The 17,477-nt window shown below is 43.8% G+C and overlaps 1 protein-coding gene across 4 annotated transcripts in view; it reads left to right on the forward strand.

The window, feature by feature from the left end:
- slc30a9 (solute carrier family 30 member 9) overlaps positions 1–17,477 on the forward strand; it is a 62,923-nt gene that overhangs the window by 5,044 nt on the left and 40,402 nt on the right. For 2 of the 4 annotated variants that reach the window (XR_014620644.1, XM_084332160.1), the window contains exons 3-6: positions 4,677–4,904; positions 9,719–9,733; positions 14,281–14,328; positions 15,321–15,411. Coding sequence is in view for 3 of the 4 variants with exons in the window: in XM_084332160.1 (XP_084188286.1) it covers positions 4,677–4,904; positions 9,719–9,733; positions 14,281–14,328; positions 15,321–15,411 (382 nt within the window). In the remaining variant the exon portion in view is untranslated. The remainder of the gene's footprint in view (positions 1–4,676; positions 4,905–9,718; positions 9,734–14,280; positions 14,329–15,320; positions 15,412–17,477) is intronic. The other 2 variants (XM_084332161.1, XM_084332162.1) reach the window with 2 other exon arrangements.

Here is a 17,477-nt window from a genome sequence, read left to right on the forward strand (position 1 = left end):
AACTATTTTAATGTTGCTGTGGGACAAAGTGAGACTAGCCTCCAATCAAATGCCATGTATGTAGATATTATAATTACTATGTTTATATAGTGGATCATACAAATACAATAGATGTTTTGGAACTATTGCCCCTCAACAGGCCACAACTGGGCAACATTAAATTATGCTTGTTAAGCACTATACCAAAAATAAATAACAAATATATACTGATTGATTGAACATTTTAATTAACAGATTGCAGAATGGGTACAATACAGTACGGCTCAATACACACAATTGTTAAGGGAATGCAGACCAGAGAAAGACTTTCGTCTTGTTTACATCAGGGTCCCCCATTTTCAATTCATGACATTTATGACATACACAACATACAGATATAAGAATCTAATAGAATAATCTAAACTAATCTAATCATGACATTTAAGACATGCATGACATACAGATATATATCTGCGCACCAGACTGTGCTATTAAACCAGGAAGTGCAGCACTATGTTGAGCCTGTCAGCAGTAGAGCCACTACTGCCCTGCGCTGCAGAACAAAAAACGCTCATGGACCCGCGGTCTCACGCGGAATGAGTCGCTCGTGTTGTTCCGCTGGATTCGTTTTGGATTATTTGGGCTCAAAACATACACTACACGGACATACACTACACGGACCCGCGGTCTCACGCTGACTGAATCGCTTGTGTTGTCGCGCTGTGTGTCAGACTCTGGATGCTTTAGACACCCGCCCACCTCTACCTCTTATTGGCTTACCATGACATTTTACTCAACCTCAGCCAATCGTCAGCATGTTTGTGCTTGGCTCGCGCACTGCCCACTAAACAAGGAAGAACATATTGCCTCTCAGCGCAGATATCTGTCTGATGAAAGAAACAGGTTCATTCATAGTAACACGCCGCATTTTTTTGCAGTAACGGTAACAGCGTTATTAAGATTGGAAGAGTCGTTAGATTACTCGTTACTGAAAAAACTAACGCCGTTACTTATAGCGCCGTTATTCCCATCACTGCTCACAACAAATATTAGAATTGGAACAGGGATTTGATAAGAACCGGATTCAATAAGCAGAACAAAAACCGAAATCGATAAAATCCAAAGGTTACCGGTGGCTACGTGCCGTAGTGGGCAAGGCGCTCGCCACGAAATGCTGGAGACGCTGGGCTCGTCAGTTCGAGCCCAGCGCTCCACATTTGCTTTCAGTTTAGCTGGTCGTCCGTACTAATACACATTGGCCGTATTAGGGGGTGGGAAACTGATGGGTGGGGATCGGGCGTTGTGGACAGCGACTCCTACAGGTCGGTTGGTGCGCCTGCGCAGTAGAATCAGGAAGTGTCGGGGGCAGCGTGAGCCTCCCACGCGTTACTCCTCGCCAATGAGAGATCGAGCTGTGCAGGTGAAAAGATGCGACTGCTGTTACCTCAAGTACCGGAGGGGACTTGTGCTATGTATGACTTAGTCCACATTGCAGCCGGCTTGTGGGAGGCAAGAAACAGCGTCCGTGACAGAGGAGGGTTGAATTGGATGATACGAAATTGGGATGGGAGAAAATATAGAAAATGGGAGAAAAAGGGCGGCTACGTGGCGTAGTGGGCAAGGCGCTCGCCACGAATGACGGAGACGCTGGGCTCGCCTGTTCGAGCCCAGCGCTCCACATTGCTTTCAGTTTAGCTGGTCGTTCATACTAATACACATTGGCCGTATTAGGGGGTGGGAAACTGATGGGTGGGGATCGGGCGTTGTGGACAGCGACTCCTACAGGTCGGTTGGTGCGCCTGCGCAGTAGAATCAGGAAGTGTCGGGGGCAGCGTGAGCCTCCCACGCGTTACTCCTCGCCACTGAGAGATCGAGCTGCGCAGGTGAAAAGATGCGACTGCTGTTACCTCAAGTACCGGAGGGGACTTGTGCTATGTATGACTTAGTCCACATTGCAGCCGGCTTGTGGGAGGCAAGAAACAGCGTTCGTGACAGGGGAGGGTTGAATTGGATGATACGAAATTGGGATGGGAGAAAATATAGAAAATGGGAGAAAAAGTGGAAAAAAAAAAAAGAAAATGGGAGAAAAAGTGGATACAAAAAAAAATCCAAAGGTTACCCAACCCTACTGAAAAAAGTAAGCGTCAAGCTCGGATGTTCTCAAATCAATGAGTAATCGTGTTTAATAATCGTGATTATCATTTTTGTCATCATCAAGCAGCCCTAAAGCGCGGCGTCACTGCATCCTAGGCTTTAGTGCCGCCCAAGAAGGATTGATGCAAACAAGCCAGTGTTTTTCCCCTTGGTTCATCCAGACCCTCTCAGTGCTGGCACAGTGCTAACGTAGGTTAGGTTCATCCAGACCTCTCAGTGCTGCACAGTGCTAACGTAGGTGAGGTTCATCCAGACCTCTCAGTGCTGGCACAGTGCTAACGTAGGTGAGGTTCATCCAGACCTCTCAGTGCTGGCACAGTGCTAACGTAGGTTAGGTTCATCCAGACCCTCTCAGTGCTGCACAGTGCTAACGTAGGTGAGGTTCATCCAGACCTCTCAGTGCTGGCACAGTGCTAACGTAGGTTAGGTTCATCCAGACCCTCTCAGTGCTGCACAGTGCTAACGTAGGTGAGGTTCATCCAGACCCTCTCAGTGCTGCACAGTGCTAACGTAGGTTAGGTTCATCCAGACCCTCTCAGTGCTGGCACAGTGCTAACGTAGGTTAGGTTCATCCAGACCTCTGTGCTGCACAGTGCTAACGTAGGTGAGGTTCATCCACACCTCTCAGTGCTGGCTGGCACAGTGCTAACGTAGGTGAGGTTCATCCAGACCTCTCAGTGCTGGCACAGTGCTGACGTAGGTTAGGTTCATCCAGACCTCTCAGTGCTGCACAGTGCTAACGTAGGTGAGGTTCATCCAGACCCTCTCAGTGCTGGCACAGTGCTAACGTAGGTTAGGTTCATCCAGACCCTCTCAGTGCTGGCACAGCGCTAACGTAGGTGAGGTTCATCCAGACCCTCTCAGTGCTGCACAGTGCTAACGTAGGTGAGGTTCATCCAGACCCTCTCAGTGCTGCACAGTGCTAACGTAGGTTAGGTTCATCCAGACCCTCTCAGTGCTGGCACAGTGCTAACGTAGGTTAGGTTCATCCAGACCCTCTCAGTGCTGCCTGGCACAGTGCTAACGTAGGTTAGGTTCATCCAGACCCTCTCAGTGCTGCCTGGCACAGTGCTAACGTAGGTTAGGTTCATCCAGACCCTCTCAGTGCTGGCACAGTGCTAACGTAGGTTAGGTTCATCCAGACCCTCTCAGTGCTGGCACAGTGCTAACGTAGGTTAGGTTCATCCAGACCCTCTCAGTGCTGCACAGTGCTAACGTAGGTGAGGTTCATCCAGACCCTCTCAGTGCTGCACAGTGCTAACGTAGGTGAGGTTCATCCAGACCCTCTCAGTGCTGCACAGTGCTAACATAGGTGAGGTTCATCCAGACCCCCTCAGTGCGGGCACAGTGCTAACGTAGGTTAGGTTCATCCAGACCCTCTCAGTGCTGCACAGTGCTAACATAGGTTAGGTTCATCCAGACCCTCTCAGTGCTGCACAGTGCTAACATAGGTTAGGTTCATCAAGACCCTCTCAGTGCTGGCACAGTGCTAACGTAGGTGAGGTTCATCCAGACCTCTCAGTGCTGCACAGTGCTAACGTAGGTTAGAGAGGTACGGCTACGCGAGACATCAGTTAATGGCTGTTACATCGACTAGCCACACTACCTGTATAAACACTTCATGTTTATGTTGTTTGTTTGCCCCCCCCCCCACTCCAAACTGAAAAGATGGTTCAAATAAATGTATTTACCGGTAGTTATTTATTTATTTCCCAGAACTTTTTCCCTTGATTTGAATATACGGCATGCAGCACACATGGCTGTAGCGCACACCTTCCCTGCCTGGATGCCCCACGCCCCAGAGTAAAACACTTAATGCACAGCTAATTGTTTAATCAAAGGCTTGTGTCCCTGGTGTCGCATCACAAAGGGCAATGATTCTGCACAGCTTGTTAATCTGAAGACTTCAAACCCTGGTCAAATGGCAAGGAGTATCTATGGAATTGTATATACCCTGCGCCTAAATAACATTCCAGACCAAATCCAGGCAAAACCAATTTTACATAATATGTCCCCTTTAATAATAAATCAAATCAAATGTATTTGTAAAGCCCGAAATCACAAGGTAATGCCCCCATGGGCTGTACAAGTCTTCTTGAACAAGTCAAGAAGATCACAATACATCAAGAACAAAAAAACACCATAAAATCCACATATGCAACACTCTCAGACTTTCCCCAATGAAGATGAGGAACAACTCACTAAAAACCTAGCAATAGGGAAAAAGCACCACAGTCGGCATGGAGGAGAGAAACCTCAGATGGGCTGTTCAAAGGGGATCCCCCAACTTGGGTGTCGGTGATAATATAGTGTTGCTATGGATGGGTGGAGAATAAAACAGGCGAATAGTTGGTATGTATGTACATATACCGGTACATGTAATAAAACACGTACTGTATATGTACATGCATTAGCAACTAAGGTACATAAGAACATTAAAAAAATTATAATTAATAAAACGATACAACGGTCAAACATGGAACAATGGAAAGGAGTTGTCAGAATAAGAAGCTAACCAGACTCCCCCTCCTCCTCCTCCACAGCAGGGTGGCACGGCGGAGCCTCGGTACACAGTCTGTGGTTCAGTCTGCCAGACTGCCGTGCAGCCGCTCTGGCGCTTGGCCAGCTGCAGTACTACTCCACCTCTGGCAGCGGTAAGGACGGCCCTCCACCTCCACCACCACCTCCTCCGACGACGACGCAAGCGCCTGACGGACCGCCCACAGCAGAGAAGGTGCTGGCAGGGGCCACACCACCCTCCCCGGGCTCAGGTAACGCATCAGCCGGCTGTGCTAGTGGTGGCGTTGTTGTTACGACCGATTGATGACTCCTAGGGGTGGGAATCACCAGAGGCCTCACGATACGATAGTATCACGATACTTAAAGCCCAACCTCTAGGTTAAACCCTACTGATCAATTATGGGTAGTTTACATCATTGGTATATAATTTCATTATTTATTTTTTTCCATTTGACACCGGAAATGCCACTCTGAAAGAGTTAAAAAGGTCCACGCACGAATAACATGCACGCGCGAATCAAAAAAGCTTATCAAACGCCGACGTCACAACAGGTGTGGCTTGCATATTAATGAGCCGAATCTAATGTTGCTTTTCCACTAAAATAAAGTACTCAGTTTGTCTCCGTGTGGGGAGGCAGGGCTGCTGATGATCAGCATGAGAGCTCCAGAAATGACACGTGAAAAACTGCAGACCACTGATTGGTCAGAAGAGAGACACGGTGACGTCACTGTTTGGGGAGTCTGAACGAAAACAGAACGCCGCCATCTTTGATGTCTCGCGTAGGATGTCTTTTGTATGTTTGCAGCAAGAAACAAGTGCAATAAAAAAGGATACAGTCACTGTGTATTCTGCCTCATTTATTGATGAAACAAAACAGACATCAACACAATTTGCCACCGAGCGGAGAGTTTAGTCTGACAAAAAGATCGCTGATTAGTTACGCTTGTTGTTGGCGGTTAGGGACGTAACGTTAGTTAGCCTAATGCTAACGTTAGCAGATAGACACGAGAGGCTATCTGTGTAGAATAGACACAATGAGGTAACGTTAGCGTTAGCATAATAGACACAACGAGAGTCTGGTTAATGTTGTGATTGATTGAATGAAAACTGTGTTTTACTCTGGCTTGCCAAGCTCATCATAGCCCCTTTCGTGACTGATGCACCGAGTGAAGCTTGTGGACTCGACAACAGCGGCGCCGGAGCCCGCAGCGCTAGTTAGCTCATAGCTATCGTGTAACACTAGCCTTTGCGGGCTCGGGCGCCCTGCGGCTGCCGCCGCCGTCGCGTCCATGGGCCCCCCGGCAGGGCACCCGTGGGGACGGGTCGGGGTGTACAGAGAGGAGAGAACCATTTTGGGTCGGCCGTTCATGCCGGCCAGCAAGCCGGATGTCGGGATATGTTGTTAGCACAATAGCTACCAAGCTAAGCTATGTTATCTACTAACGTTATAAACACTATGTGTACAACGACACAATGATTTACATTATTACAAATATGGTAACGTGGTTGTGGCTTTTACAAATAGTGGTTAGCTTTAGAGATGGATGGATGGCTATAATCACGGAGCAATAGTGAGGTGAAACAGATACATTTCCATTCGGCTAGTAGTAGCAAGCATATATCTATGGTAGCAAGGCTCTCTGCCTGCCACTAGCTGTGTGACTCTCAGCGCCCCCTGGTGAGCCCCCTGGTGACCAATACCTGTTGTGACGACATTACACGTGCACGTTATAAACCATTGATTAAAATATGCATGTGCATGTTGATTGTGTTGGGCAGACAAAATGTTTTGATAAAAACGCTAAAACTGGGTCAATTTCAATACTTATTTTTTCCCTTCTTCATGAAAGCCACTGTTGGCCTAGTCCACATTGTTTATTGAACAAAAATACAACGTGGAGGTTGACCTTTAAGTCACCATACGATAGTATTGCGATGAAAAATATATTGCAATATGCTGAGTATTGCGATATTAATATTGCGATATATTACCTTTTTTCAACTGCAGAGTAAAACTTTGTCAATATGTTTTATCTAATAAAATACAGTTTTCAGTCTGTTCATCTCACTTCAATAATTTGTATTGCAGCAAATGGGATTTTCTCAAGCAGACAGATGTAAACACTGTAATCTGTGTTGCATGTACCTGACAAACTGAACTGTTTGTATTACAGTCATATTCCAACTTAACTGAATGCATGTGTGTGTGTGGACTACTGTACTATTACTATTGAAATGAACAATGCAACTTCCTTATACAAAATAAAAATGTAAAAAAGATTTTTTTTTGTTAAATAATAAAATATCGATACTTGGCATGCTATCGATACAGTATCGCCACGCAAAGTATCGCGATACTATACTGTATCGATATTTCCCCCCACCACTAATGACTCCAGAGCTTGGAGGGGGTGGTGGGCAACACGGTCGATATTGTTCTCTGTGATTTAATTAAAGCAGGACGTCTAGCCTTAATGGTTGGAAGTCTGTATAGTGTTACATGCAGGACAACAGGCGGTTAATAGATGGGTAGATGGATACTTAACCTCTTAAGGCCATATTTTCAGAAAATACGCCTAAAAGTACATACCTAAGTAAATGGAAGATTGCTCCACTTCTACAAGGTGCATTTGCATGTTCTTGGTATCTAGGGACATCTATGGACTAGGGATGCACCGAATGGTAAATTCTTGGCTGAAACCGATTCCGAAAATAGGAAACAGTTGGCCAAAAACCGAATGCCGAAAGGCCGAAAATGATTAATATAAATATATATATAATGTATTTCTCTTTTTTTTTCAGCTACCTGATTATGGCAAAATACATGATTATGGCAAAACTTAACTTAAATAATATTAATAATCACTTATGGGCCCATAAAACATTTATTCAGCACTTTTGAATGCATACATTAATTCCAGACTGACTGCTGAACGATTGTACAATTTAAACATTTTCTCTTTGCATACAACAAAATGTGCATTAAAGTCAAGTGCATTTTCTTTTCTCTGTAGGATAACTACAACAAAGTGCATTCAGAACAAAGCCACGGTGCTTTAAAACTGCATAACGATCTGCATAAAGACACACACACAGGACTGTTGTATTTACTACATCTCCCATGACTCTTAGCGGGGGATGACGTAGCTTACGAGAGACGGGTCAAAGAGGAATGGAAGCGTTAGCTAGCTTAATGCTAACGTTAGTTCAAAAGGTTTTAACCGCGACGGGCATATAGTAATGGCGAGGATATAAAGCATGTTAAAGACGCATTTATTGGATGCGTTGCTCGCAGAGTTTACATAGAAACAGCGCGACTCCCAAGAGGAGTTAGTTATCACAGGCTGCAGAACGCAGGAAGAGCTGCCAAGCTGCTCACGTTACACGTTGCACGTTTTGATTACGTCATCACAACAACACTTTAGGTTACGAACGTTACGTAACCCTTTTCTTTGACATTCAGTGATATATTTCCGGTGCTAAAACCCTTTCGGCCGAAAGAGCCTTTTTTTTTATCCACCTTTTCTCCCATTTTCTATATTTTCTCCCATCCCAATTTCGTATCATCCAATTCAACCCTCCCCTGTCACGGACGCTGTTTCTTGCCTCCCACAAGCCGGCTGCAATGTGGACTAAGTCATACATAGCACAAGTCCCCTCTGGTACTTGAGGTAACAGCAGTCGCATCTTTTCACCTGCGCAGCTCGATCTCTCAGTGGCGAGGAGTAACACATGGGAGGCTCACGCTGCCCCCGACACTTCCTGATTCTACTGCGCAGGCGCACCAACCGACCTGTAGGAGTCGCTGTCCACAACGCCCGATCCCCACCCATCAGTTTCCCACCCCCTAATACGGCCAATGTGTATTAGTACGGACGACCAGCTAAACTGAAAGCAAATGTGGAGCGCTGGGCTCGAACTGACGAGCCCAGCGTCTCCAGCATTTCGTGGCGAGCGCCTTGCCCACTACGCCACGTAGCCGCCCTCCGAAAGAGCTTTTTACCCATTTCCGGCCGATACTTTTCGGTGGCCGAATTTTCGGTGCATCCCTACTATGGACCTCAGGAAATGTAATCCCAGTGTCAGACATATTGTGTCTGTTACTATGCTTGAGTAAATTGCAATGAACCAAAGGAGAATATAAATTATTATTATTCGTTTATTTTTTCCATATTTGACGGTGAATAACACCTAACCATGCTAACATTGACCTAAAGTGAAACATGTAGCTCATTCAGCACCTTGTTGAGATCAAGTGTACTAAAAATCTAAGCAAATGAACAAAGGGTAGTTGATTTACAGGGGTTTTTGTAGATGCAGTACTGAATAATTTTTCGACCCGTGAGATATAATCACGACATTAACATCAATATTTGTAAAAGGTTAGGCTTCCTATGCCTGCGGCTGGTGTGAGCTGGGTAGTGGAGTTTTATGAAATTTAGACGTCCATTGAAAGCCCTGGGTCTCCTCTTTCTTAGGACTACAACGATTTCATGACTGCAGTGCTCCCTGTCCTCATGTCTAATTCATCTGGTTTCCAATGCAATGCGCAGAGATTTTTACAAGCTCATATTTAGCTAATAACACTTAAAATCATTGGTAAACAAACGTAGTGCTGAAAATATACACCTTGGCTGCTGTTTTGATGGAGTTAGGGTCTTTACTCTTGGCTACATTAGAAAAAGAAACGCAACATGACGTGAAATAAATCTAGGCCGGTACCGGGCCCGTCTGGCTTCAGAGGTTAATTGGTCCCTGTGAGGTTATTTAGTGGGCACACAGCGTCTATTATATATTATACACCGTATTAGGGTTGTCACTTTTTCACATATCAAGTTCTAACGAATCCAAAGTAAAACTATTTATTTTAATATGAATTAATTAAAGTTTTTATGTATCCCATTATAATGTGCCCCCCACCCCACCGGCTGCCCCATGACTTCTCATAATCGTCATTATGTCATTGAGGTTGTAGTTTTGTGTGTTTCTAGTTAATCTCACTGAGCTAATGTTAGGCTTTTTATGTGTTCTATCTCCTAAACATGCCCACCTTCCTGGGAGCAGCTGGAGCTAGTCCTGGTAAGTTGTCCTCATATCATACCTGGATGGTTTTATTTCATAAAGGGCCACTTCACCAAAAAACAATGCTGATTTAATTTGACACATAATCTCCCGTACATCCAAAAGCTCTAAACGGGTTTGCACACATTCATTTAGTTTGACAGTTATTGTGGGTAAATTCAGTTTCAGTTTCAGTTTATTTAAAAAGGACCGTACACATTAATCAACATTTCTGTAAATGTGCCAGTTTTTGCCAGCTGGCTAATTCGCAACTGTAGTCCTTTTGGCAAGATGTTATAAAACCATACACCTGTTGGTTGAATCTCGCTTCGGAATCCCAGCTTTCTTTGAGTTTAAACATTTTTGTTGAAAGACTTCAGCTAATACTGTTAAACTCAGCCATTTTGCCACTTAACACCCAGCAGCCGTTGTGGCTTTACTTTGAATATGGCCACCAGTGATGTCATCAGGGACATTGAATCCTTGTGTTTATCAGCTCCACGAAATGATGTAGATGGAAAAAATAGTAATACCATGTCTTATAGTGACTGCTACCTTATAATTTAATTGAGCTCTAATTAACGCAAGGATTCAATTACCCAGATGACATCACTGGTGGCCTTATTCAAACTAATTTACTCGCAATAACAAACTAAATGAACGTGTGCAAAACTGTTTTAGAGTTTTTGGACATGTGTGAGATGCTCTCAATCAATAAATTTTTTTAATTTAATTAAATTGTCGGAAATTGGTATTAACACTTTGAGTGCCAGCAGGGGGCGCACGATTTAGCGCTTGAGTGCCAGCGCTCTATTCAATGAGAGGGCGAGCACATTTGCGAACGCATAAACTATATCTTAAATTATGGCTATGTGTCTAATACGCCCGCCGCTTATCAATGACTTGCTTGCAGTCAACATTGTCGAAACGGATTGTTTTTAAACGCTTGTTTTTGGACATTTCCAGAAAAAAATGGTTCTGCAGAAATCGCCCTTTACTGTAATACACAAAAAACGTTGTCATTTTTCTGCCTATTTATGAATCGTTTTCAAATTAACGCTAGATTATCGATAGTATATGTGTACTTATGCACGCTAGAGAAGCAGGCTGAAAAATCGATTATCTTATTTCCTGATCAGCACACACACACACACACACACACACATATAGGGCCCACGTTGATATATCTGTGAAAAAAGCTCTGATTACCCCAAGACTGGTAAAATAGATTCCTTACCTCAGATCAGATGTTCTCCAAAAAGATTATTCCAATTCCTGATTGCCATTCCAAATATCGATCGCGTTTATTGATCCAACGCTGGGTGCTCGAAACACATATTCCACGCTGTTCTGAGGGACCACAAAGACTGCAATCGGCTCGGATTACATGCCTGACAAGTAAAATGTGGATTCCGGATTTTCTTTTCCCCATGCGTTTTCATTCAGTCCAATCCAATGGGTGCATTATCATCCGGGAGACGATAGGGGGCGGTATTTTCCCTGTTTGAGCTCAGAGAGAGTCCCAGTGGTAACGTGAGGCTAGATTGATGAAAAATGAATGGAAATCGCTAATAAAAAAAATAACGATTTAATAGCGAGATTTCTCGTCGTTGGCACTGAACGGTTCAGTTCAGTTCAGTTCAGAGTTTTTATTTGCCACATGGAATAATACAATCATAGTTTCTTCATTAAAAAATCATAAATAGCCATTCCATGGACAAAAGGAGTAGGAAGAAGAATAAATCTTATAATTACCTGCCCCTTATTCCTAAACTAACATGTATTTTCTTAATGGTCGGCGTATAACCTTATTTACACAAATAATCATTTATACCATTATAAAAGAAACACAATCCACAGTTAAACAAGAAAATTTTAAATAATTATAATAATGATAAAGAATAAAAAAGAAAAGAAAGAGAAGAGAAAAAAAAAGATCTCACCATTCAGATCACATTTTGATTTTCATACTGACTAAATATTTTTTTTTTATACATTTTTTTTGAATTGATAAACACTGTTACATCCCTTAAGCTCGCTATGGAGAGAATTCCATAACTTTACACCAATAAAGTTATTTCGGTTGGCATGAAATAACGAGAATTCTCGTCGTTGGCACTCAAAGTGTTAACCCATTCCGTGCCAACCACGAGAATAGTTGGGTTAACTAGCCAACCGTTCCGTGCCAATCACGAGTATAGTCGGGTTTTAATCGTTATTTCTTTTATTAGCGATATCCATTCATTTTTATCCATCCAACCTGATGTTATCATTGGGAATGGGTCTGAGCTCGCAAAAGGGCAAATACCGCCGCCTATCGTCTCCCGGATGGTATTGCACATCATTGGATTGGATTGGCTAGGAATGTGCATCGAAAAAATAACTCCGGTCCGGGTTTCCCTTCTCGGGCAAGCAGTATCGTGTTACAACATGACTGAGGACACTCGGAGCACTGTTGATTATGTGTTTTGGACTATAACGTTGGATCAATAAACGCGATCGATATTTGGAATGGCGATCAGGAATTGGATTAATCTTTTTGCAGAACATCTGATGAATTTATGTTACGAATCTTGGGTTAATCAGATGTTCCTATCACCGCCATCGGAGCGTGTGTGTGTGTGACGTTAGCGCTGAGCAAGTCACGAATAAGCGATTTTTCAGCCCGCTTTTGTATCGTGCATAAGGACACATATACTCTCGATAATCTAGCGTTTATTTGAAAACGATTCATAAATCAGCCGAAGAATTACGTGTTTTGTGTATTCCACTAAAGGGCGATTATCGCATATTTCTCTGGAATTACTAGAAATCTCAAACTATACTCATATTCAAAACGCTATAAAACGGAAATGTACAGATGAAAAAACAATCCGTTTCGTACATGTTGACTGCAAGCAAGTCATTGATAAGCGACGGGTGTATTAGACCCATAGCCATAATTTAAGATATAGTTTAAGCGTTCGCAAATATCCCCGTCCTCCCATTGAGTAAAGTGCTGGCATAGAAGCCCTAATTTGGTCATATGGGGGCGTGGCTCTGAATGAGTTAAGCCATAAATATTGGATCAGATTTATTTTCTATAAAGAAATTGAAAAGTCCTTGAATTTCATTCAGCAATGTCTGTGGGAACCCTGGTTGGTATTGTCTATAGGGAGGAGGAGTCTGACGTCACTGGTTGTTCCACCCGTATATGGATTTATCATTGGGAAAATGGATTGTCGACTATTGTAACAATTCTGCTGCATGAACATTGGCAAGCTTTCCATTTTTGCACAAAATGAGTTCCCTTCTACCACTAACATGGTTGTTTAAGCATTTTTGGTTGAAACAAAGGTAGTTATAAGGTTTTTTATTTGTCGTAAAAAAAGAACTACACTTACCACTACGCAGCCTGTTGTTCAGTACACAGCGCTATTGGTCTGTTAGGCTGTCGCCTTATCCCTGTCACGAGTCATAGTACCAAGCTAGCTAGCTAACGTTAACGTTACCCCGCTAAATGCTATTACGTAGCATTATGTCTACTGTCTTGAACCATTTTAAATCGGGGCATGTAGAGGAGTTTCGGGAACGAGTAAAATGTGCAGGTCCTCTTCTCAGACCTGTTGGGCAAAGCACTGCACGCATCATGCTAGCTAGCTACACGGCCCGTTGATACCACGATAGCACTCGGTGCATCACAGTCACGAAAGGGGCTACCATGATAGCTAACTAACGTTAACGACCCTGATGTAAACAAGACAAACGTCTTTCTCTGGTCTGCATCCCCTTAACAATTGTGTGTATTGAGCCGTACTGTATTGTACCCATTCTGCAATCTGTTAAATAAAGTTTTCATTCAGAGTTTCTGGCATGCCGGCTAGCTAGCTACTAACGTCATGTAAAAAACTAACGTTATAAACTATACACAATATGTACAACGAAACAATGATTTACATTAGTATTTACAGTGATTTAATATGCAGCGAAATAACGTTATACGATTTAAAATATAAATACAAATATGGTAACGTGATTGTTGCTTTTAAAAATGGTGGTTGGCTTTAGAGATTAATGGTTATGACCACCAGAGAGATACTAGCCACAGATTCAGGGTCAGTTATTTTCCCATTGTACGAATTGTTAAGCTTATGGAATGTAAGGGGAATCTGATCCTAGGTCTGTGACTAAAGCCAGGCATCAGCAGCGCCAAATGGTAGTGTAGTTTCCCAGCGAACGAAAACATAAACTTTGTTATTTTGCTACCTTTACGATTAATTGCAAATATTTTCATGTTGAGCTATAGATTGTGGATGAATACGCACAGAAAGGTACACCATGCCAACGTTAATGCTTTATTTCTCTAAAACGAGTCGATTTAGAAATGGTCAATGGGGAAATACATGGAGTGGAACAGAGGGTGGAACAGGAAAAAACGAAGATGACGTAACCACTACACCTCCCTATTGTATTTGTACAGTAACAGTCCCTCTCATTGCTCTCTCAGTGCATTATGCCATTTTAAGTTGGTGTTTATTGTATTTGTACTACAGTCACAGTAACAGTCCCTCTCATTGTTCTCTCAGGGTCGATACTACAGGGGCTGACCAAAACGGAGACCATTCAAGTGAAAGGTAACACTGAACCACATTCACTCACTTGACAACGCATGTTAACACCTGTTGGATATATCTGCATATATCCCTGTTCACTCACCTGTTCACATACCTGTATATATTATATTTGTATATTTACCTTGTATTTAACCAGATAAAACATTAAGAACAGGTTTCTTATTTACAATGTCGATTTGTTCCAAGAGGCCCCAACAGGAATACAAAAAAAAAATATATATATATATATATATTAATAATAAAATAAAACAGTCAAGAATCATACACATAAACAAATAAACACATGCACAGCCTATGTACAAAAGAGTAGGATATCCCATACCTACTCTTTACTAGTTATACCACTGGCCCGTATGACTTACCACCATAGTATATTTATACCTGTGTCACTGTACATAATAATACTGTACATACATCAGTTTAGCATATATTACTCAGTGGCTTGTTACAACAATATATAATATCTCATTTAATGACTTGTATATTGTGTTGCACTTTACTGTTGCATTTACACTCTGGTTAGATGCTAATTTATTTTCATTGTACTGTACTTGTGCTGTGTGATTTGAATCTAATCTAATGCATGTAATCTCACTTGACAACACATGGTAAAGCTTGTATAGGCTGTAACCTTTTGACAATCTTTGTCTAATTATGGAGTAATTAAACAGAATGAAAGGTTCTTCCCTGCTTTTAGTGAGACTTTCGTATCGACCTTTCTAGTGGTTGAGATTCATGGCGGAATGGGATTTTTTTTAATAATCTGTACACAACAACTTTGAATAGCAAACAAAGTTTATATATAGTAAGTAAATGTATAAGTAAATATATACATCAGAATGCAAGTAAATATATACAGTATGACATGGGTTTTTTGTAATAGTTTTATTAAATGTTTTACGTGCATTGTGATAAAAAATATAATAAAAACAATCACACTATTACCTCTTGGAGAAGAGGGGTGATCTCATTACTGTTCTCTGTGTTGACAGTGCGGGCCGTCCTTAAAAAGAGAGAGTATGGAGTGATGAACAACTTCATCACTGCAGTCAGAGCCATGAACGAGTTCTGTCTCAAGCCCAGGTAAGCCTCCTTCAGCCCAGTCACAAACAGAAACACTTGGTTCTGTCTCAAGCCCAGGTAAGCCTCCTTCAGCCCAGTCACAAACAGAAACACTTGGTTCTGTCTCAAGCCCAGGTAAGCCCCCTTCAGCCCAGTCACAAACAGAAACACTTGGTTCTGTCTCAAGCCCAGGTAAGCCCCCTTCAGCCCAGTCACAAACAGAAACACTTGGTTCTGTCTCAAGCCCAGGTAAGCCCCCTTCAGCCCAGTCACAAACAGAAACACTTGGTTCGCCGAATACAATGAATGTACTGCAATTTGTCTTGTGACGATGGTGAAACATAGAATGTTCACAGTATGAGACAGACCCATGGTGCCTCAGTGTGAGACAGACATGGTGCCTCAGTGAGACAGACATGGTGCCTCAGTGAGACAGACATGGTGCCTCAGTGAGACAGACATGGTGCCTCAGTGAGACAGACATGGTGCATCAGTGTGAGACAGACAACATGGTGCCTCAGTGTGAGACAGACAGACATGGTGCCTCAGTGAGAGACAGACATGGTGCCTCAGTGAGACAGACATGGTGCCTCAGTGAGACAGACATGGTGCCTCAGTGTGAGACAGACATGGTGCCTCAGTGAGACAGACACGGTGCCTCAGTGAGAGACAGACATGGTGCCTCAGTGAGACAGACATGATGCCTCAGTGTGAGACAGACATGGTGCCTCAGTGAGACAGACATGGTGCCTCAGTGAGACAGACATGGTGCCTCAGTGAGAGACAGACATGGTGCCTCAGAGAGACAGACATGGTGCCTCAGTGAGAGACAGACATGGTGCCTCAGTGAGAGACAGACATGGTGCCTCAGTGAGACAGACATGGTGCCTCAGTGTGAGACAGACATGGTGCCTCAGTGAGACAGACATGGTGCCTCAGTGAGAGACAGACATGGTGCCTCAGTGAGACAGACATGGTGCCTCAGTGTGAGACAGACATGGTGCCTCAGAGTGAGACAGACATGGTGCCTCAGTGAGACAGACATGGTGCCTCAGTGAGACAGACATGGTGCCTCAGTGAGACAGACATGGTGCCTCAGTGAGACAGACATGGTGCCTCAGTGTGAGACAGACATGGTGCCTCAGTGAGACAGACATGGTGCCTCAGTGTGAGACAGACATGGTGCCTCAGTGTGAGACAGACATGGTGCCTCAGTGTGAGACAGACATGGAGCCTCAGTGAGACAGACATGGTGCCTCAGTGTGAGACAGACATGGTGCCTCAGTGAGAGACAGACATGGTGCCTCAGTGAGACAGACATGGAGCCTCAGTGAGACAGACATGGTGCCTCAGTGTGAGACAGACATGGTGCCTCAGTGAGACAGACATGGTGCCTCAGTGAGACAGACATGGTGCCTCAGTGAGACAGACATGGTGCCTCAGTGAGACAGACATGGTGCCTCAGTGAGACAGACATGGAGCCTCAGTGAGACAGACAGACATGGTGCCTCAGTGAGACAGACAGACATGGTGCCTCAGTGAGAGACAGACATGGTGCCTCAGTGAGACAGACATGGAGCCTCAGTGAGACAGACATGGTGCCTCAGTGAGAGACAGACATGGTGCCTCAGTGAGACAGACATGGAGCCTCAGTGAGACAGACATGGTGCCTCAGTGAGACAGACATGGTGCCTCAGTGAGACAGACATGGTGCCTCAGTGAGAGACAGACATGGTGCCTCAGTGAGACAGACATGGAGCCTCAGTGAGAGACAGACATGGTGCCTCAGTGAGACAGACATGGTGCCTCAGTGTGAGACAGACATGGTGCCTCAGTGAGACAGACATGGTGCCTCAGTGTGAGACAGACATGGTGCCTCAGTGAGACAGACATGGTGCCTCAGTGAGACAGACATGGTGCCTCAGTGAGACAGACATGGTGCCTCAGTGAGAGACAGACATGGTGCCTCAGTGAGACAGACATGGTGCCTCAGTGAGACAGACATGGTGCCTCAGTGTGAGACAGACATGGTGCCTCAGTGAGACAGACATGGTGCCTCAGTGAGAGACAGACACGGTGCCTCAGTG

The sequence above is a fragment of the Notolepis coatsorum genome (genome assembly GCF_963971535.1).
Source record: "Notolepis coatsorum genome assembly, chromosome: 16".
NCBI classification, from domain to species: Eukaryota; Metazoa; Chordata; class Actinopteri; order Aulopiformes; family Paralepididae; genus Notolepis; species Notolepis coatsorum.